This window comes from Cataglyphis hispanica, chromosome 11 (genome assembly GCF_021464435.1).
Source record: "Cataglyphis hispanica isolate Lineage 1 chromosome 11, ULB_Chis1_1.0, whole genome shotgun sequence".
Classification (NCBI taxonomy): Eukaryota; Metazoa; Arthropoda; class Insecta; order Hymenoptera; family Formicidae; genus Cataglyphis; species Cataglyphis hispanica.
The window spans coordinates 2,195,800-2,219,698 of NC_065964.1; the positions used below are offsets into that span (position 1 = coordinate 2,195,800).

The 23,899-nt window shown below is 35.0% G+C and overlaps 1 protein-coding gene across 4 annotated transcripts in view; it reads right to left on the bottom strand.

Annotated features, from left to right (window-relative positions):
* The window catches only part of LOC126852711 (ankyrin-3-like), a 35,866-nt gene that overhangs the window by 1,026 nt on the left and 10,941 nt on the right, over nucleotides 1-23,899 (bottom strand). The window contains exons 10-27 of one of the 4 annotated variants that reach the window (XM_050597768.1): nucleotides 23,418-23,564; nucleotides 21,886-22,035; nucleotides 21,388-21,528; nucleotides 21,081-21,236; nucleotides 19,788-20,084; nucleotides 18,590-18,773; nucleotides 18,403-18,522; nucleotides 17,758-17,845; nucleotides 17,471-17,488; nucleotides 17,157-17,381; nucleotides 16,882-17,027; nucleotides 16,124-16,332; nucleotides 15,838-16,042; nucleotides 15,143-15,332; nucleotides 14,920-15,058; nucleotides 13,358-13,637; nucleotides 12,478-12,627; nucleotides 544-8,416 (exon numbers count right to left, since the gene is read on the bottom strand). In XM_050597768.1, coding sequence (XP_050453725.1) covers nucleotides 558-8,416; nucleotides 12,478-12,627; nucleotides 13,358-13,637; nucleotides 14,920-15,058; nucleotides 15,143-15,332; nucleotides 15,838-16,042; nucleotides 16,124-16,332; nucleotides 16,882-17,027; nucleotides 17,157-17,381; nucleotides 17,471-17,488; nucleotides 17,758-17,845; nucleotides 18,403-18,522; nucleotides 18,590-18,773; nucleotides 19,788-20,084; nucleotides 21,081-21,236; nucleotides 21,388-21,528; nucleotides 21,886-22,035; nucleotides 23,418-23,564 — 10,704 coding nt within the window. In that variant the 3' untranslated portion in view covers nucleotides 544-557. The other 3 variants (XM_050597771.1, XM_050597769.1, XM_050597772.1) reach the window with 3 other exon arrangements.

Sequence of the window (23,899 nt, forward strand, 5' to 3'; positions counted from 1 at the left end):
TAGAATAAAATAGATTAATATAATATATTACAACTCGTTGGTTTTATATAAGTTCACATTACAATTTATTAGCATCGATCATTTCGAAGGTAAGATTAATGTTGCATAAATAATCATAGTTTTTATATTTTGCAGTCTACTTATCTTTATATTTTTCACGTCACATTTATTTATTCTAATATTGATTGAACAAATAGTAATCAGACTTTTTTTTATTATTATTTATTAAATTGTACATTTTGTGAATTTCTTTCAAATTTGACAAACTATTTTATATTTTTTTTATTTAATATATTACATTAGCCTCTGAAAATCATATCGTTTAATCAATCTTTGTAATAAAATTTTTTAAAAGCATTTGGAAGAGGAGGGAAGCCACATTATGTAAATAAGAACTACTATACTTTTGTTATATGAAAGTAAAAAAAAACTAAAATTGTTTAATAAAAAAATAAAATTTATGCATTTATTTTTATACTAGACACTAAAATATAATATTAAATTATTGATTATTAATTATTATTAAATTATTGTTCACTTTACCTACGAGAATTATCCTATGTACCGCTACTTGATGATGTTTTCGTTTTGCCATTTCTCGCGTCAGTCTCCGTCAAAGGTGCTTGTCTGACAGAGCTGTCGGCCATTTCTTCCTCCACGCGATGGCCGTTGCTGTCGCTGCTTCTCTCGGACGCCCCAACATCCTGTTGCTCCAACAAATTCATTTCGAGAGAATCTGAAGAGATGCGTCTCGCGCTGCCGGAAAATTGTCCGGCAGCGTCCGACGGCGTTTCCTTCGCATCCTTCACGTTGTTCAACGAGTCCGAGCTGAGGGACGGAAAGTCCAAGGTCGTCTTCATCTCGAGGGAGTCGGAGCTTCGACACAACGGATGGTATTTCTTCTCCGCGTTCTCCTCCAGTTCTAAGGAATCCGTGCTGGTCACCATGACATTGCTCTCTCTCTGTATCGCTCGTGTCTCGTCAGATTCTTCCGTCTCCTCCGGAAGTGTTTCCGGAACCGGTTGGATCCCGATGACTCTCTCGGCATCGGTGATCTCGATCTGCGAGATGTCCTCCGTGGTGTCGTCCTGCCGATCGAGTTTCTCCACGTTGGACTGCGCGATCCGTATTATCTCGTCGATCTCCTTTATCCTCTTCTCGTAATCGTCCGATCCGGAAGTACTAGGATTGAACGAACCGGTCACGCTGGTATCCGTCCTCGAACGCGGAAGATTCTCCATTTTATACTTGTTCTCCGGACTCTCGTGTTCCAGCAGTTCCTCCTCCTCGCGGGCCCGCAGCTCCATCAGATGAGCCTCCCGGCAAGCTTTCTCAAGGCCCTCGAAGTCCTTCAACGAGGATAACGAGATATCGTCGCCGTGACCCGAGCGACCGGTCATGTATCTTCTCGGAAGACTGCCATTGTTGACGGAATCCTGCGAGCCGCATTGAAGTCTTCGCGAGTTCTCGGACGCCACGGTACTCTCCAAGTGCTCGAATTCCTGCAGAGAGGTCAAGGACGCGGTCTCGTGATCTACAGATTTGTTAAAGTATTTCTTCCCGAGGATATCGTAATCCGGTGTGCTGCCGAAGCTGCCGCGCATACTTCCCACGCTGCCTATAGACTCTTTATGGCTGCCTAAACTGCCTATCCTGCTACTGCCCGCTTCAAAATCCGTAATCTCCTCCTCCTTGATATCCTCGAGCGGTCCACGATCGTACTCGATATCGTAGACTCGCGCGTCCGCCTGGAATTGCATCTCTATCCACTTCTTGCCCTCGTATTGCTCGTCGTCGGAGTAGGACTGAGATTGATCATCGTTGGACGCCTGGGGCGGACTCTCTTCGGTGTCAAAGTCAAACAGATCGTTGTTCTTGGAGGCCTGACTCGTCGATATCTGTTCCTCTTTGTTCTCCGTTATCAGATTTTCCAGATCACGATCGTATTGCTTGCCGGATGTTTGAGGTATCGAGCTAATACGAATACTCTTGCCCTCGGAGTCGAACTCCTCTGCCTCTCGTCCGACCTCCTCGATCACCACGAAGTCGTCGATGATGTCGGGCTTGTCTATGAACTCGAACGAATCACTGTCGGGCGAGTGACGCTCGGATCTATCCTTCTCTATAACTGTATCAAAGGACATTCCCGATGCCGAAGATAGAGACATGCTGGCTTGCTGCAGCATCGAGTGGACGGATGTTGTTTGCATTACCGGTTCAACACTTTCGTCCCCGGCAGTTTCCTCCAGGTCTGACCTCTGTTTCAGATCTTCCATGTCCGCTGTTTCCATGTCTTTCTCCGCCTCTAAATCTTCCTCGCCTTCCAAATCCTCGAGCTCTTCGCTATCACTGGGCCTGGTGACCCGCGTCGAGATTACCTGTGTACACACGCTTTGAATCCCATCTTCGGACACTCGTGATGTCATTATATCAACTGACTGAAGAGCACCAGGCGCTTCCATAGAAGTGGATGTGGCCGAGTCCGTAACTTTAGCCTGATTCTCCTCCAATACCTCGTCCACAGACTCCGCTTCCAAACTAACGTTATCATCCATAATTTGTTGGAAGATCATTTCGGACGAGCGTTTCATGCGACACGGTATATGACTATCGATTTTGTCCACAGTTTCGTCCATCGGTATCTCTTCGCTACCAGAGGAATCCGATGCCTCGAGTTCCTGCTCCGCATCCAGTGCACTTTCCAGGTTTTCGTCTATTTCTTCCCCATCGTCATCCGCTTCCTCGGATGGTACCAGCGTTTCTGACAACTCGCTAGTGCTATCAATACTGCCGAGATGACCCGAGCTAAGGGAATTCAAATGCAGCATAGATTCGCGGGAGCTCATTGAAGTCACTGCGGTCTGATACTCTTGCGATGTAGGTAATGTCCTTGAACTCTCGTGCTCAACCGACATCATTGCCGTCTCATATTCCGAAGCAGTCCCAGATTGCACGCCACCCGCGGCGGATTGCATCGCCTCGACGTCGGACGAACTAGGTCTACTTCCGCTTTCGTACTCGCAGGACTGATAGTTGCTGCTCTCGCCGGAACTCGAACCGACGTCAGCCTCACTCTCAGAAGTTTTTACTTTCTTTGACATTCTGGTCGGCTTATGACGTCTTCTGGGCACCGGATGAGGCGTCAAAGAATAGCTATCGTCTCTATTGTCAATGTCCGAGCTGATATCCGATGATCTACTAATAGGAAGTGGACTGGGACGACCCTCTTCTTCATCTTCTTGTTGGTCATCCTGAACGGTTATTACAGTCTCCTTTTCTTCTTCGTGCTTTTCGATATCAATTTCAGGTGCCTTGACTATAACGGATGATTTGTCTTCGGCGATTGCGGCTGCTTGAACGATGGACAAGTCATCGATAGCGTCTCGCGTTTCTTCTTGTTTTGTCTCCTCGAGTTCTTGAGTTTTTATGACTAATGATTCGCTCTGCGCAGTAGTTTCAGTCTCGGCTTCCGGTTCAGCCTCCGCAGGAACATGTTCAATGGACGGTGGTTTGTACAAAAACGGTAAATCATTCGGAATTGATTCTGGCTGGAGTTTGAACTGAAATTCTGAAGGCGAATCTTTGATCTGAATCACAGTCTGGCTGTTTTCACTCAGCTCCTCTATTAAATCTTGCCTAGCCGCTTCCAAGGACTCCTTTACTTCGGCAATCTCTTTCTTTACCACTTGATCCAACACCGTTATTGCGTACCGCGCGCTCAGATCGACGCTCTGTAGATCGTCTTTCTTTATTTTAAAGGCACAAGTATCGGAGGAAGGCGCCGTCGACTTGCTGGGTTTATCGTGTTTATCGGTGGTTTTTTCCATATGTCGTTTATATTCCTCGCTAGGAGGTTTGATCTTCGTCAGATAAGTCTCTGTCCATTCTTTCAGCACGTCGTCAACTCTTGCACATTTTGATACTTCCTGTTTTTTGGAATCTTTCTCAGTTTCCACAATTGTTTTTATCTCTTCTTTAACTTCCAATTCTTCTACTTTTTTATATGCAGAGTCAATATCTTGCTGTTTCTGTGCTTCGTCAGCTACGATACGCCGAGCAGAGTCTCTTATTTCTTCCTTTATCGTAGACACTTTACTAGCGTCACTCATCTTGGTAGTTTCTACTTGCACCGCAGAAATGTCTTGTTGACGAGCCTCTGTATATGCTTCTTGAAGTTTAATCTCCATAATTTTTGCAGGTATATATTCAGTTAATTCTTTTATTTCCTCTTCTTTCATAGGTATCTCTTCCGTGACAGCTTCGGTAATACTCGTTTCCAGATCAAAATTCTCGCGAGATATGGATTGACGTATACCGACTTCTTCTGTCGGCGTCTTAGCATCATATTCTCGTTGCAGAGTATCGACCAATTCTTGACAAGTGATATCTAATTTATCTTCTATCAATTCGCTGTCGAAGTCCGGTTCGGTTATCGACTCGACCGCTGGTTCGGTCACTGGAATCACGGTAAACTTTGTAGTCTTAGTAGTCGTAGTAGTTGTGATAGTCACATTAACATCACTACTAGTAACGGATTCTTTAACAGACTCGATCACACTAATATCCTCCGAAGATTTGGTCACGGACTCTTGCTCTAAATCCACAGACTCGTCCTGAGAGGAAGCGCGAGCACGTCGTACAGATGACTCGTATTCTTCCAACTCCTGATTGAATACCTGAGAAGGTTGCAAAGTTTCCGATATCTCGATTTTTTCGTCGCCAATCATCCAGTTAACTGGCTTGATTTCCAGATCGTGCACGAGCTTTGTTCTCGGTGAAACCAACGGCGGGCTTTCAATTTCAAAACTATCTGCTCTTCGTCTATCCCCTACGTCGTATGTCCCCTCTCTCGACGATATAGTTACAGAAGATGCATACTCATGGATCGGAGGATAGTCTACAATGACGTCTTCAGACACCGTGCTAGAACTAACAGTCGCGTCTTTTTCGCGTGCGATCTTTTCCAAAGAATCCACTGCCACGCTCTCGTGCAAAGATGCTACGTCCCTGCTAGTTTGTTCGGACACTTTGTGCTCGTCCAGCTCCAAAGATGGCATGTCGACCGAATCTTGACGGCTGTCAACGCTCGGCTCCAAGATCTCTAACACCCTAGCGCCCGAGATTTCCGACACTATCTTATCTTTTGAAAGAGTAGTATCGCTATATAAGTCTTTCTGAAGCGGTTCGATATGACCACTCGATCTATCAGAACGAAGTTTTTCAGATTGCGGACTAGACGTAGGTTTAGATAAGTCCTCCAGTTCTCCAGTGTCGACATCGATAGTCTCTTCGAGTTCGATCTGCTCGGATATACTGCTGGGACTCATAGTGATGTCTCTATCTTGAAGTTTAGCTTGCGAAGATGGCAAGCTTTCTTCTCGATCATGCGGCGATGATTCTTCGTCTTTTGTTATATCTTCGCTTATACTGTCTCTAGTAGAACCTTTCTCGAATGATTCTTCTTGTATGAATGTTTTCAATTGCGCTGCGTCCGTAATTGGATGATCCGCTTTGCTTTCTGGAAGTTGTTCGTCCAAAGACTTCTTTATTATACTTTCAAATTTTTTTGTCAGGTCATCAGCCAGTTTCTCGTGATCAGCATCGCTACTCTCGGAAATCAATTGATCGAGATATTCTCTATTCAACATTTGAGGCTTTAATCCCGATGTTGATGATCTTCTCTCGATCTCGTTCTCAATTGATTGTATCAAATTCTCCGCTATATTCCGCGCTTCTATTTCCTTAGCAATCAATTTCTCTTTCTCCTCCAAAGATTCCGGAACTTTTTTACTCTGAGGTTGTCTGTCTTCTTCAGTTTTCTCACTCGAATCCGCCTTGTACTTTTGGCTGGGTACAAACTCTTCAACTTTAAAACTTTCCAAATTCTCTTTGTAAGATTGTCCTTGCGCAATCATTTCAACTTTCCCTATTTTATCCTCTGTAGCAGCTTTTGGTGGCTCCTTAATGTCCTCTACTTCCTTTGTATCGTCTTTTCTAATTCTGATTGCGACATCTACGTCGCTTTCTCTGATCCTACTAGTTCCAGATTTCTCCGTCGCAATTCCCTCTTTGTCCTCCAACAATTTAAACAATTCTTCTTTCTTACTCTCTGCCCTGGATTCGAAAGCGCTGGCATCTATCACTTCCTTACCTTCCGTAACGTTCATCGACATTTTCTGTACAGCGGTTTTGTCCACCTCCTCGCTCTTGCTTTTCTTCTCCTCTATCGTCTCAGCCGGTGACTCCTTAGTTAGCTTAGATTCCGAAGATTTCTTCCTTTCCACTTTTTCCTTCTCCTCGTGAGTTATGAATTTATCCGCTCCGCTAGAGATCTCCGACGAAAGTACTTCTTTCTTCTCAATCTTACTTGTAGCCTTAGTGTCGACCTTCGAAGTGACTGTAGCAAAATCTTTGTCCTTCATGGCGCTTATATCTTCAAACATCTTGAATGCATCCTGCGGATCAGTGAAGGTCTTGGAAAACGTTTGCGTCTTGCTCTTCGTGGTCGAGCGTTCTTCATGCCGCGAAGTGACCTCCTCACTAGATTTTTTCTCGGTGACTGTGATAGTCTCACCATTCTTTTGTCCCGGCAGATCTTTCTTCGTGTCCTTTTCTTTCGCATTTTCTATAATGCGTTTAGGTATGCGAGACTCAAACTCCTTTTTCTTGCTCGACGGTGAAACAACGTCCTTTTCCGCTTCCGCGATTGGACTTTTTACCGATTTTTCCTCAGGTTTATCCAATGACGTTTTATCTTTTGCTTCTTTATGATTTTTATCCTTTTCGACCATTGATGTGGAAATCGGTATGCGAGATTCTCTTTTTATCTGTTTAATCTCCGTATCAATGGTAGGTTTTGTCTCTTTTTCGAGATTAATGTCAGCCGCTTGTTTAGCAATTATCTCTTCCACTTTCTGCAACGCTTCTCCTTTGATCGATAATTTTTCTTCGAGTGTTTTATCTTTTTCTTCGATCTTATCCGTTCGTAATTTCTCAATCTCATCTGTATCCGGTAAACTCTCGAACATCTTTGTTTCCATACTAACTTCCGGGATCTGTGTAACTGGTTTACCGTTCTCACCTTCTATTTGCACTGATTTAAGGACCTGTTCCTGTACCAGAGTTCCGTCTTTCTGCACTGTATAGATAATTGTTGTCTCCTCTGTTATTATTCGCCTTCCGGACATCTTCTCCTTAATCTCTTTGCTCAGTGGTGTTTCCGGTCTTGGCTCTTGTACGATTTCTTGAACGATATCCGTGGATACATCCGGTTTCCTTATCTCTTTTATAACCCCAGTAGTTCTCGCGGTGTATGTTGAAACATCTGGCATTGTATCCGAAATATAAATCTCTTCCTGGAGCGTTTTTATTGGTTCTGCAATTTCTTCTTTAACTTCTTTTTCAATTTGCTGCTGAATATCTTCTTTTCCTTTGTGTTCTGTTATAATTTCTTCAGGATGTATTTTTACTTCTTTTGTTTCCGTGTCTGTCGAGATTGTCTTAACATCTATTACTTCTTCTGGTTTTTTTATGTCTTTCATTTCTCTTGATTCTCTTCGTATTATTGTTTCGTCCTTCGGCTCATCAGTTTGCAATAATATTTCCTTCGTATATTTCAACGATTGCGTTTCCTCAGCGAGCTCTCTTTCCTTATTCAATAACTCTTTGCAAATCTCCATCACTGGTTGAGTTACTATCTTCTGAACTTCCTCGCGTATACCTTTATCTTCATCTGTATCCTTTTCCCTTTTATCGATATCTTTCGGCTCTTTCCACGTTTTTTTCGTCCACTTCGTATCCTCCGTAGCAGTTTTCAAAATTTTCTCGATCTCCCTCGATTCCGCCACGTGCTTCTCCTCGATATCAATGTCCTTTTTTATCTCATCCTTTTCCACGCGACTCTTCTGATCGTCGATTGACTTACCCTTGAAGAGAGACAGCTTATCCTTCTCGGACTTGACGGAATCTTGCTGCTGCAACCTTGGCGTGCTCTTTGCCTCCTTCATCTCCTTTTGTATCTGCTCCTCGAAATAATGCGCCTTCTCCGCCACCGAGCACTCCGAGATGTCCGGCAGATTGATGTCCTCGATGGTCTCCGATCTCATGACGTCTGAAATACCCTCTGTCGTCCCGTCACCTTCCTCGGACACGATGTTCGGCAGGCACGACTCGCTGTCGCTCTCGTTGATGGTCAATTGGGAGGCCCTTGAGACTTCGGATTCGGAACGCTGATAACTTTCGCGTTTCCTCGAGATATCCTCCCAGAATTTGCGCTTCTCCGAGTACGTTTGCCTTTCAAGTTCAGGCGATAGATCCGATTCCGATTGACCGGCGCCTACTTTATTGGGATAACTAGCATCTACGGATTCTAGGGGACAAGCCGCTTTTTGTGCAAAGGATTCGTGGATAGCGGCATCTAGAACAACCAAGAATTATGCTTACATTATACTTTTTATTAAGCACAAATCGTTATAATAGCTGGGATACATTGTGTCTCTATTTTTACAGTATTGTTCCTTTATATATTCACAGCGAGATCTGGCGATCGAGAACTTTCGTATCGCAAATCCTTCATTCTCCTATTTTCCTCATTTTCTTTTCTTTTCTACTCAGTCGTCGCAAGTACAAGATATACTAAAGCCATAATTGAAGCCGCAAAATGATAGTCAGCATTAATGCATTAATTTGAGAAAAAGCTTGAGAAATCTGATGTTTTAGATAAAAAAATTAATTCTTTTTATTTATAATTTTCAATTTATATTTTAATATTATTTATAATTTAACATGACAAGTACAATATGAAAATGTCTCGTGTATGATGTCGAAAAATAAATTTATTCTATTTTATATCCGACGGCTTTAATTCAATGTAAAGTATAGCTTATAATAAATACTGGATGTAATATTACCGCGCGTGTCGCCCGTGATAATGAGACTATTATTTTTATCATATATTTCTTGTATATTTCTCAGGTATATGTATGAGAGAATAGAAATTATTAGAAATTTATTATGCAAAATATAATTTGAATTTGTTTAACTGTTATTCAACCAAAGATATATAATCCATAAATATCCACAAAATAAATTTTGTCTTTGCACGTACAACGACTTGATTTAAAAAAAAAAAAAAAATAAAAACAATACTATCACCAAGAAAAGAAAACATCGATTATTATTTAACTCTATGTACGTATATATTTACATATTATATCATATAATTATAATTATATGTATGTATATATATGTATATATGTGTGTGTATTTTGTTTATATCGGAAAATTTCTCTAATCTGCGGAGACATACTCTTTTGCATTAATATCCCATACGGTTGTCTATGATAATGTTGAGGACGGCAGTTCGGTCTGCAAGTATAACAAGTACACATATATTGCGTTATTATTAGTTTCATGACAAAAGTATAAGAATTAATTTGTCGATAATCGTTTCCACGCGCATTGTATTGTTCATCAATTCATAAATGGATGAATAATATTTTTGATATATTTATAATTGTTAAGTATAAGCGGACTTCTTTAAACGACGAACACCTTTTTTAAGTAAGACGTAAATAGTATTGTTTCTCGAAACAGTATATATAATTCTGTCATATTTTTTACTTTGCTTGAATTATTACATTCATCCCATCAAAAATTTAATAGGCACGGTGCAAAAAGGAAAACTTAAGAATCGACAAGCTGTGCATATAGTCATTCAAATATAGGAATTGTCCAAAAAATAAAAAACATTACTTTTACACGATATAATATATTTATTCCAAGGTTCATAGTGTATTTATTAACATATAAATGAAAAAATATGTTACTTTTGTTTTCTTTACATACCCTAGTTTTTAAATATTTTTTCTTCATTTCTTCATAAAAGAAATATTTGCTGCGAAAAAATGAGATTTACTTTTATAGAAAAGGGTAAAGAAATATAAGGAAAAAATATTATAAGGTTAATTTAAGAATATGTTAATTTAAAAACAATATGCCGGTTTTTTCGATGTAAAAAGCATCAGAATGTCAAGTACAATTTATCTGCAAACTTCATATCGCCTAGCTCATTACACTTTCTTGATCATATTTCTGAAGCTCTTGATAGATGCTTGAATGTAAGAAATTCTACAAGATCCCAACACATTCTGTTTATCTTCAAGACTTTCTATTGAAAAGAAAGAACATTTAAATTGATGTTACGCAACTCTGGCGTTGCAGTTGTTGTAAGTATTAGATCCTATTAGACATCTTCAGTGACTTTATCTAATCACAGTTGTGGTCTATAGCTTCTTACAAAGTTCCATTAATCATTTCTAACAATGATATCTTGATATTCTATTAATGGAACGTTAATTTTTGCTATGTATAATCGGAGAGACTGTAGAAATTGCTCCAGACTTTGATTCCAAGAATTATACCATTTCATGTGCTTCATATAATTTTTTCAAATCCCCTTGAAAGAGTTTCTTCTTCTCAGCAACAATGCTCAGAAGAAGAAATATCGCTTTAATCGACGTCTTCGACATCGGTATGACAATCGCTGATAGCTTCATCAATCGTGTCCGGTACGTGCAGTGTGTTCTCCATCTTATTGGTCATGACAATTTGGGACGCGGCCAGGATATCTTCGTAAATGTCATCGTATACATAACTGCAAGCGGCTGCCTCGTCCAGCTTGGTCTCGTCCTCGGACGCTTCCATGTCCTCGCTATCGGTGTTGGGCGTATCCTCAGGCACTTCCTCAGCGTCCCCCTTGTCAATGGAGACTTCTTCACGCGACAATCGATTTCGGACTTCCACGGAGAACGGTCCGTCGCCCTCCTTGGTCGTTATCACCTCGCCGCCAAACTCATCCAGAATGTCCGATCTTGGCGCGACGTAGATAGTCGGTTCAATATCTTCGTCGCCTTCCATGTCCTCCAGATCCGTCTCTCCCTGATAGTCGTTGTAGATCACATTCAGATTGCTCCAGGTGGTCTTCTCGTCGACTTCCGTGTCATTCTCGTCGATTTCCGTGTCCTTCTCTTCAACTTCCGTGTCCTTCTCTTCAACTTCCGTGTCCTTCTCATCGCTGTAAATCTCATCGACATCGGTGAGATTCTCCGCAAAGCTGCCGCGTCTCGATCGAGATCTGGCCTCACCGTCCGCTATGAGGTAATCGAGATTATCGTTGATCTTCACTTCGGTGGGCTCGGTGCCCTCCGCACCGGTGACAGAGATTAACGGTCTGGAGCGTTGATTGTCAATTTGCGAGGTCAGCGAGGAATTGAGCTTGCCCACCTTATTGGTGATCATTGTCAGCTCGCCCTCGGAATCTGTATCGGAGAAATGGAACGATGCATTGTTCATCATGGCGTTCAGGCGTCTCCTAGTGGATCTGGATTTACGTTTGACCTTCGTCCCCGAGGAACATTCCTTCTCGTTCGCTCGACTATCCTGCTTTGTCGTAGCGCGATCGTGCTCTTCGGTTCTTGTTGCCATGTCCGCTCGATTTCTTATACGATTTTAACGCGTCGATCGTAAGTACAAACTACTAATGAACTTAAAAATACCTGAAACTGAAAATTATAAGAAGGGAGAAATTAACATCAACATAAAATAAAATTTGAAATAAATTATTTAAGACAAATAAAAGAACATAAGTAAAGAATTTTTAGGGCAAAAATAAAAAGGGCTCGTAAATTGTAAGATTTATTTTAGGCATATATAACTTTATATATTTAAAATTAAAATTTTATAAATTTATCAGATTTATCTCAGTTTCCCCGTCAATTTTAATGAGATAAATGAAGAAAAGAAAATTGAGAAAAAGTATAATTAACAAGTGTCAAAATTGGAAAGACTCACATTTTGACAATTGCGTGTGGATGCTTGAAAGAAAGACAGATATGAAATTTGCACCATTCCCTTCGTCAACGCGAATTGAACTAAAGAAGTCCGCCATCGGTAGTTTCGAGCATGATGCTCTTACGTTTAATTAAGTTAGGGAAGCCACATCCAACTCTTAAGTCGTAAGCCGATTATTATTTCTCCCCTTAAATGAAAATAGAATGACAATCGAATTTTATTTCGTTTTTAGGTCTCGAGACGAAACGATACTCGACAATGATCTTCTTTTCCTTCGACCTTGACAAAAAAAGTATTTTTCTCTCCTCCTTGCACACGAACGACCCACGTCGCCAGATCTTTCTCTAGATATCGCTTTATTCCTTTTGGTGGATATGATCGATACAAAAATATCTTGACGTAACAAAACATTCCTCGACGTGACTTATTAATGTTTCATTACGCAAGTTCTCTTTTTGCACCTTGCATTTTTATAAGCAAAATTGATTTTGACGTCGCAGGACATTTTCATTTCGAACAATTCAATTTCCTCGGATTATTTATAGGAAAGATTATTGATACATTCGCACATGTATTTTGTGAGAAAAGTATCCTATTTTTCTATTTCTTACGATTTTGATATCATACCTGTTTGTTCCTTTTGTAACGTGTCGGTTATGAATTTCTTTTCCGATGGCGACGTTTCTTTAGGAGTGTCAGTTTTCTCCATTTGTTCCATTTTGTACTTTGATTTGTAATAATCTAGTTTTTGATTTATGATATTAGAATCTTCGTAACCTATAACAATAACAAAAAAATATTAGTGACGATGAAATAGGCACCAAGTGTTACACAGAAGTACTTATTTAAGTACTTATTTTCAATTAAAATAGACAGAGAAAAAAAAATTTTTAATCTCAATTTAATTATAAAAAAAAATTTTTTTGACTTCGATGATTAATAAATATTTTATAAAAAACGATCAATAAATATTTTATAAAAAAAAAACAAATGAAAAATATAATATTAAAATATTTGATATTCTTAAAAATATAATTGCTCAAGTAATCATATATTTACCAACAATTTGCTATTTATTAATTTGTTATAAATTCTAAAATTTCAAGCTAATAAGAGCCAGATGTAGGATGATAATGCATCAGTTTCAGAAAAAAAAATTAATATTTCCCTGAAATACTAATTAATTGTGCATGATTTTTTTTTCTAGCCTATGCTTCTTCAATAGGGTAAGGGAAGTTTATTAAAATAAAATCTCAGATTGAAATTTATTTAAACTTATATAGGACCAAGAAAAATTGCTATTTTTAAAATTTATGTTTCATATGAAAGCTTTATTAATATCATCACTGCCATTATAAATTGTTTGATCTTAGAATGAAATAAATAAATAATTTTAAAATGGCTATAATAAAATTAGAATTTTTATGTGCAATTATTTTGTCATATATTCTCGGAAAAAATAGGCGATTATGCGTATTTTTCCTTAGAGAATATTCAAGAGACATACCTTTTAATTTCTTCTGCATCGCGTCTTTAATAATAGTTTCGGGAAGGACAATATTTAACACACAAATAGGCTGCTGAGGTGGTTCCCCTTTAGCAACTTTTGGCTCTCTCATGAATAACATCCTCGCTACCGGATCCAGTAATGGATCCTTTACTTTAACATGGAACGACAATCGATTCTGTCGGAAAGCCTTGAACGTGAACTTTAATTGCACTCCGGACTTTGTTACTGGCACTAAATTTCCACTAAACTCGATATAAAGATCTTTCCCGTCGAGTGCCTATTAAATATTGCAAGAATTATAATATTAATTCACACGCATTGACATACTATAGTTAATAATTTTTTAAACAATAATCCTGTAATAATAAAAAAAAGATTGTTAAAGACAAAAAACTTGTAAAAAACAAAAAAAAATTTAATGTAATTATATTATATATATTTAAAATATATACAGGGTGTCCTAGACCACCCGTACATCCCTTTTCTTTCAAAAACCAAGCATTTTAGAGAAAAACAATTGAATTTTGAACAAAAATTGTATGGTTTTGAGGGGAACGTAAGATGGTGTCATTGGTTTGACCTTGGATGGCATCGTTAAGGTCAAGTCAAGGACACCTTTCATTTCATAAATGGAATCACCTATTTTTTATTGCATATTTTTATAGCTTATGTCGAGAGCTTTCCAAAACATTATAATAAAGTATTTTTTCATTAAGAATTTTTTGAGTTATTTTGTATCTTAATCTGACATATTTTAATATAAAATATAAAATATCTCAAAAATTATTTAGTTTTCGATAATTGTATCGTAATACTTTTATGTACAGAATAATAAGATGAATCAAATGGTGTAAAGAAAAAATAAATAATTGTTATAAAAAAATATATTGCAAATAATTGCATACTTTTTTTAAAAAACAATTATTATCTGTACATCATTTGATTCATCTTATTATTCTGTACTATAAATATTCTGTACTATTATTCTGTACTACTGTATTATAAAAGTATTACGATACAATTATCGAACACTAAATAATTTTGGAGATATTTTATATTTTTTACTAAAATTTGTCAGATTAAGATACAAAATAACTCAAAAAATTCTTAATGAAAAAATACTTTATTATAGTGTTTTGGAAAGCTCTTGACATAAGCCATAAAAATATGCAAAAAAATAGGGGATTCCATTTAAGAAATCCATTTAAGGTGTCCTTGACTTGACCTTAACGATGCCATCCAAGGTCAAACCAATGACACCATCTTATGTTTTCCTCAAAACAATACAATTTTTGTTGAAAACGTTTTTCTCTAAAATGCTTAATTTCTGAAAGAAAAGGGGTGTACGGGTGGTCTAAGACACCCTGATGTACAAACAATTTTTAATTTACATAATTTAAATAAAATAGAATTTTAATTTTAACTTTGAAATTTATAAAAATTGATAAATTAAATCTAATAAAAATTATATATTATTTCCTATACATTAAATTAATGTCGCTTAAAGATTTTTGTAATTGAAATAATTCGACAATTGCTGTGTTATATTATAAGAATACCTCAACATCGCGACTCTTAACGATTTCTGTGAATTCCTCTTGCCTCTCCAAAGTGTGCATGCCTTCCTTGCCGTCCGTCATGCACAATATCCTCAATGTGGCTTCCAATACGTCCATCCTCTTCGAATAAATTATGAAACTGCGTAGAAAGAAAATTTGTTTACTTTACTACTATAAAAATTAAATGATCGGCTACCTAGTCATGTTAAGAAAAGTCGCTTACTTCGTTATATACGGCACGTGTAAGGATTCCATATACAATTCCGTTGCCATTTTCGGCACCGCGCCGATATTTCTGCAATCCATCAACCAAAATCTGGCTGAAACTGTAGTGGTAAACGACACCCTATCGTTCATAAAAGTTAATGGCGTGGAACCCGTAACGTCTTCCCATTGTGATTCGTTAGTTCCACCTAGAGTTATCAAGTTTTTATTAATATAGCAACATTAGAAAAATAAAGATAACTTCATTTCTTAAAATATAATTTATTTTTGAATTCTGTTGAAAAAGTATTCAAAAAAGTAAAAAAATGTGATGATTAATTATATGACTGATTTGAGAGCAATGATTTTTTATTGGTACAGCTAAAAATTCTATCTTGTTTTATAATATTATATATAATATTTAATATTAATTGTATCTCTTTATATTTAATATTATATATAATATTTAATATTAATTGTATCTCTTTATATTTATTATTAAAAAAAAAAAAAATTGTTAAGTTTTATTATATTTTTTAATACATAAAAAAGTATCTTTTTGCTAATTATAAAAATAAATTCATTTATCATAAGTCGAATATACTTTCTCTCTTATCATCAAATTATTTTCTTGTAACATTACTGATAAAATTTGAAAGATATATTTTTATTTCCTTCCCTAACACTTGTCTAAAATTTTTAATCCATAAGTACCCGCAATGCTGCATAGAAGACGCAACGTAGGAGTCTCCCCACCATACTGATTGATCATCCCCTTGTTTGCGGCCTGCGGGACAGGAATCGTAAGGGTTATCGGTTTGTGGAACTTTCGCCTTCTGGGTTCGATCGTGATCACTGGCGATACGGCGACGCAATTGCCGAGTAATTTGGCCGTGAGTTCAGCAGGAATAACGTGCGCCTGAAATGAAAATTGAATTTTTATACGTTTTCATTATCCTTCTACTTGCGATTGCAATTGAATCAAATCATTTTTACTCGCCTGCAAGCCGACTTTGATCTTTTTCGTTAGCGCTCCCGCGGGGAAAACGGCCTGCACGTGACTCGCCACGCTGGATATCAAAATACCACCCTCCGCACCGATAACGTGAACCTCTTGTTTAATTCTGGTCACAATAGCGAAATATTGCGGAAAATCCGTAGTGATTATCCGAGTAATCCTGCCAGAATGTGAGGCGCTCATTTGAGGATCTAAGCGAAAGAAAATATTATAATTAATTAATATCGTTGTCTTATTTATTTATTTGATTAATTATTGCACAAAATATATAAAATTTTTATATTATATATATATATATATATATATATATAAAATTATTAATTTAATATTCATATATTAAATCTTAATTCATATTTTAAATAATAATTAATTTAATATCAATATATTTATAATTAAATATTAAATATTAAATAATTTATTTGTTTAATTTATTTATATAAATTATATAAATATTAAATAATTTATTTATATATTAAATAAATAAATAAATAATAATATATGTATATATAAAAATTATGAAGATCAGGAATTTGCTAAGATTATAGGTTGAGTAATATTAACAAAATTAAATTAATAGGCTTTTTAAAAAATTAGAAAATTTCTAGAAACAGAATCTTGATAATATTTAATGATAATATAATATAAGTATAATATAAATAATAATATAAAAAATATAAAATGTAACGATAATATATATATATATATATATATATTAATTTTTAGTGGCCTTAATTACGAACCATAAGGTGTATTGAGGAGAGTATCGTCATTATCCGCAGAATTATCGTGCTCCTTCCACGTTTCCCCATTCTCGCTCCGCAGAATAATAATTTCCCTTTCTTTCCCGCTAACGGACGCAAAATTCGGTATGTCGATCAAGACGGGTCTGAAATTAATTCATCTCCGTGAAAAAAAAAAAAGAAATCAAGCACGTGCGAAAAGAAGGAGAATCTCTGCATTTTATATCCAATATACAAGGCATGTATATTTTACAAATTTTTAATTTTGAACTTACCCTAAAAATCTCGCCCCCACCGGGCCCATCTCGATAATTCGCGTAGCAAGGGCCTCCCCTTCCATCAAAGGGGGCGGATTCGCCACCTTGTTTAATTTTAGCAGTCTACATGTTACGCGAATCGGCATCGTTGCTCTTCGAGGCGGTATAATGATGCGGACACCGCTGTGTCTGCATCCTTTCATGGTACCGCCACGTGCGTCCACTAGGAAGCTTATTAAAAATCTGTAAACGTAGATTTTTTAATGGCTTTTACTCTTTTATTTGTTTGTATCTCTTTTCTGTCTTTATGTTAAGTCTGGTTTCATACTTACGATCTGAAATGCAGCTTCCTGCGAAAAAAGAATGTACACTTTTATATAAAATCTAAGGGAGTAGAGATTTTTTAATATCAATTTATTTAATTATTATAAAGTATATTTCATAAAGTTTCTTTAATTATATATTATTAATTAAATTAAAATTTATATAAATTTATATATATTTATTTACTTATTTAACATAATCAACAATTGTTTTACGCAAAAAAGTAACGTACTAAAAATATAAAATTATAAATTTTTTCTAAAGTAAGGATAAAGTAAGAATAATCAACACTCACCCTAGATTAATAGCGTCGGTGCTATCAAAATTTTCTGCTAAACAGTAATTATTGCTTTGCACGAATTGTTGCTTCTCTTCTTTGGTAACTAGAAGAAAAATAATTATGAAACTCATTAAACGCAATAACTTTTTAAAGACCAGTATTTTTTCATTTTAGAATTGCTATCTCTGTGTAATATTATTTTATTTAAATAAAACTAAAACGCATATAAAAAATATTACAACACATTAGGAATATTATAAAGATATGAAATAAATGAGAATAAAGTTTCGTCGTTCGTCTTGAAAAAAATATAATTACTTTTATTAATATTAATATTAATTTATTAATATTAATATAATATAATTAAATTAATATAATTAATATATAATATAATTAATATAAATCAATTTAATTAATATTAATAAAAGTTATATCAATAAATTGTATTAATATAATTTTTATTAATTAAATTATTATTATTTAATTATTATTGTTAATTAAATTATTATTATTTAATTGAATTATGTTTTTTTCAAAAATCTTATTAAAATCGTGAATTAATTTGTATGTATATGTGTGTGCGAGAAATTTTCATTAAAATTTATAATATTTCATTTTCAAAATAAATAACTTTTTTAATTAAAAATGCGCAATTCTTACTTGGTCTGTGTACCGGGTCATCTCTAGTAACGTCAATGGGTAACGAATCATCCCTCAGACTCTTCATCAGGTCCGCCGTGAGATATCGATAAGGCTGTTCGCTAATTAACGCGTCAGAACCTGAAAAACAAAGACTCTTTTTTGCAAGCAATTTCATTATTTAGTTTGTATCCGTGAGCATACGTACCGCCCTCGTCATCCGAATCGGACATAAAGCTCGTCTCCTGCAAGCTCTCGGGAGCTATCACTTTGTACTTCTCCTCCCAGTTTTTGTTATCCGGAGTTGCACTGTCGTAAGGCAATCCTTTTAGCACTTCCATCACAGAAATATATCCTAATTTTTGTGCTATATTCAGCGCCGTTAAACCATCCTACAATAATAATAGCTTCGTGAATTTTGTGACTCAAAACTGTAGAGAATTATATATCTTTTGTAATATATATAAGATAATATTTTATAATATTTTATAATATTATAAAATATAATAATATTTTAAATATAACATTTAAAAAGAAAATATTTAATTAAGTATAATATTTAAAGAAAATTAAATATATAATATTTTAAGAAGAGAGAAAGAGAGAGAAATGCTAAATTAATTATTATAAAAATATAAAGTTTTGTAATATTTTAAAAATACTTATTTTATTAATTATTTTAATTATAATTATATCGTATTATCCATTTTAATAAAAATTAATTTTTCTATTATTATATATATTATACTGGGTGTCCTAGACTACCCGTACACTTTTCTTCTTATATATCGTATATATCGTACATATCGTATGTATCGTAATACTTTTATGTACAAAATAATAAGATGAATCAAATGGTGTACAGAAAATAACTGTTTTTTTAAAAAAATATACAATTATTTGCACTATATTTTTTTATAATAATTATTTATTTTTTCTTTACACCATTTGATTCATCTTATTATTCTGTACATAAAAGTATTACGATACAATTATCGAACACTAAATAATTTTCGAGATATTTTATATTTTATACTAAAATATGTCAGATTAAGATACAAAATAACTCCAAAAATTCTTAATGAAAAAATACTTTATTATAATGTTTTGGAAATCTCTCTACATAAGCTATAAGAATATGCAATAAAAAATAGGGAATTCCATTTAAGAAATGAAAGGTGTCCTTGACTTGACCTTAACGATGCCATCCAAGGTCAAACCAATGACACCATCTTACGTTCCCCTCAAAACCATACAATTTTTGTTCAAAACGTTTTTCTCTAAAATACTTAGTTTTTGAAAGAAAGGGGGTGTACGGGTGGTTTAGGACACCTTGTATAATCTAATCAAATCAAAACATCAATAAATATTATTATAAGCATTGTTATGTAGCAGTAGTCGCTTACGTTAGTGCGCGCTTTATGTGAAGCATTTCCCTCCAGCAAAGCGGAAACGATATGAGCGTGACCCTGTTGGGCGGCCTGATGAAGCGAAGTGTAATTCTGATTAGTTCTGACATCTATTTCAGCGTTATGTTTCAGCAGAAAGCGTATCATCGATAGATTCCCAAAGTGCGCGGCCACGTGTATCGGTCTGTAACCAGTCTCTGTCTGGCTCTCAACGTTGGCCCCGTTCTTCACCAGGATAGAGGCTACCCTGATGAAATCCTCTTGCGCGCATAGATGCAACGCCGTGAGACCGTTCTGATCCAGATAAGAAAACTATAAGTGTCTATAATTGTTTGTTATATTTTGCATTGCATGAGTATCAAAAGATAGACACTGTCGTCAAAATTGATACCGAAAGTTATTTAATCTATTGTGATAAGAAAGTGAAAAAAATTAGGACCGAAAATAATTCAGGGGATGAAAATTCATTAGAGAAAATCCGAGAAATTACAAAAAAAATCATAATTTGACAGTGAATAATGATTAAATAGAAAATCGCGCACGTACACTAAAAAAAAATGTCTAAACTAAATATAAAAAAATTTTTTTTTAATATTACTGCTTATTTAAATACTTGCAAAGGAATTAATTATTTCAATCAAACAGCAAATATATTTGAATTAATAAAATATAAAATAAAAGCAAAGTATACTTTTATTTGCAAGTAGAAAAAGAATTTGTTCTTCTATCTTTATTATACTACTTAATTATTGCTTTTAAAAAATCATTTTTCAATTTTCGGCTACTTGTTACAAAAACACAGAGATTTTCTTTATTTTGATAAATAATTTTTTTACTTCAAATATATAAATATTTTTATATTAAAATTTTCAATAATGTATTTAAAAATAATTTAAATAATGCATTTAAAAATTATAATACTTTCTACATCCAAGTAATAATTAATTGAATCAAACAAAAACATTCTTGAAAACAAATATATTTATTTAAGTACAAAAAAAAATCAAAATTAATAAATTATATTTATTTGATTGGAAAAAAAAATTTTATTTTTATTGTTGCAATTCCGGTCAACTTTTCAAAAATATAAAATTTAAAATATTGAGTTTCTGGAAAAATGATTTTTCCAGAATTTAAAAATAATTTAAATTATTTTTAAATACATTATTGAAAATTTTAATATAAAAATATTTATATATTTGAAGTAAAAAAATTATTTATTAAAATAAAGAAAATCTCTGTGTTTTTGTAACAAGTAGCCGAAAATTGAAAAATGATTTTCATTATTACCTTGGCTTTATAATTGGGATCGGCGCCGTGTTCAATTAGCAAATTCGTCATATCGTAATGGCCCTTCTGCGCACTCAGATGCAACGGGGTGAAACCTGCTTTGGACTCCGCGTTCGCATTTGCTCCATTTTCCAAAAGAGTGGAAGCGATGTCCATCTGGGCGCCATGAAAGACGTCGTTTTCGCGAAATGTTTACTCGGAATTGATATTAAACACATCGTGCAAAAGCATTCCTTTGCTCGCGTGTTACCAATGCTTGCCATAAAACCCATTATAAAACCCATTACAATTTCGTTAATTGATTTACCTGATTTTTACGAGCAGCGATATGTAGCGGAGTGTGTCCGTTTTGCGTAGCAAGATGAGACGACGCTCCCTTTTCTAACAAGAGATTCGCGACGTTAGGATGATCGTAATGGCACGCCAAATGCAAAGGCGTGATATCGTTCTGAAATGCCAAACGTTCCGCATAATTCCACCTAATCCGTTTGAAAGATAACTGACGAGGCACAAAATATCGCGTTGTGTAAAAATATTTTTTTTTTTCCTTTTAGATTTTTAAGCAAAGAATTAGTAGAAAATAACGCTTAGTCTTCAATTTCTTTGAATCTTTTTGCGCGAAAATTCTTTTAATTTTTAGCTCGAGAAATACGGAGGATTGGAATGGCTTTTTAAAATGACGTTTCGAATAATAGAAGAATTGTTAGGAAGAAATATATCTCTCGCCTAAATATGTGAATTTTTTTTTCTTTTTTTTACTTTCCTTACACAACTCGATATAATTTGCGTACAGGCGCGCACGAACCTTTCCCTGAACATCAAGTTTACTTTGCTTTTGCAAGAGTATATTTGCGACGTTCATATTTCCGTATTTAGCCGCGATATGTAAAGGTGTGAAGCCGTTTTTCGTTGCAGCCTTGAGAGAAGCATTGTTCTCCACGAGAATCGCCGCCACCTGTTTGTCAGAAAAATTTTGCGTTACGGAAAAAAGTTCTTTCTGTATCTTCACTTATTTATTTTTTTTCGCGACACGAGACGAAGGTAGAAACTTCTCTTTTTTTTTTTTTAACGACAAAGATTCTTGAATATTTTTAAGTATATCAGTAAAAAAGAATTTTAAATAATTAAAATATTTTATAATAAATATTAATATTTTAACTAAAATTTATTTTTAAAATTATTTTATTAAAAAAGCATTAATCTTGGAATTTTTTAAATTAAATATTAAGTAAATTCTCTATATTGTATATTAAAATATACGAAATTTGAAATAATTTTACGCAAATAATCTCGAAATAATCTCTCCAAGCTTAATGAAAATGTTACCTTTTACAAGACAGATATCCATTAAAGAAGGATTTGTGAAAAGTCGATGAATTCGTGTATCCGAGCGACATGACACAGAAAATAATGACGAGTCTTAAATTGATATTATATTGGGGCGTTTGTTTAATAACTTTTGATAGTTTCCCTTAAAGAAGGCAACTCTACGAAAGTGTAAATAAATTATTTATGAGACGCACAGGAATATACATAAGGGGAACGTGGACATATGTTTCGCTTGACGCAGCGCTTGACAATCGATATCGAACCTCGGAGTAATAAAACAATTGCCAAATGTCACGGGGTGAAATTATACATTCACGATCTGGCTATACCTTCGTGCATAACGAGATCGCCTGATAAAGGGAATTTTCCAACAAGAAACACATATAAGCACAATATCATATGATCAGCTGTCAAATAGAAAAATTTTAGGATTTTCGAAAAAGTTCTCTATTTAATAATCATTTGCGTGACATCCAGTCTGTCTGTATTTTCTTGCTGGAAAGCTCCCCATAAAAAAAAGGGGAAATGATAATGAGATGCATGCATTTTTAGAACACACTCGACGAGGGATGAAAAATTATGTGCGTGAAAAAAAAAGAAGAAACGAAGAAATAAGGTAACAAAGAGAATGAAAACAACGTAACGAAAAAATTTATTACATAACGAATACATGAGATAATGTGGAATAAACATAACGTAACATAAAATATATATGTATATATATATATATATATATATATATATATATATATATATATGTATAATCAAAGGTAAACAAAAGTCCATCAACAAAAGAAAATGTGCGACATAGATGAATCGATTTTTGAAACGATGCGTGTGAGGACGGGTGATGGACGAGGTAACGTGTTTTGTATTTTTTTTTTTTCGCTCAGCTCGCTCGACTCCGTCATCCTAAATGAGGTACTCGCGTTGCCGGCTCCAAAATAGATACACTCTGTTTTGCATGGCGATGTAATCCGCGATCTGTGCGAACTCTTTGTACATTACCTCCTCTTGACCCTCCTTAGCCGCGATATGAAGGGCCGTGTACATATCTTTCGTGGCGGTGTCTACAGCCGCGCCGTGTTGCAGCAGCAGCATAACAATGTCGATATTCCCTAATCGGGACGCGATATGAAGCGGCGTCTGCTGCTCCTATAAAATAACGACGATAACGATATTAATAAAAAAAGAAAAAGAAAATATTCGATGAAATTTCGTTTGCGAAGCGGTCAGGTGAAAGCATGAGAAGATGCGATTAGAAAATTTGAAGTTACAGAGTGAGCGATGTTAAACCTTCAAGGCGCGGAATTTTTCTAATTCAACAAGAAATTATAATTAACATGATATGCAAAATAATTTTTGTAAAAAAAAAAAAACAACAATTATATATGCTCTTTTTATCATTTATTTATTTATTAAATTTTATTTTTTGTTCCTTTGTTTAATAAAATTTTCTACAAACTAAAATTTATTTCTATTTTTTTATT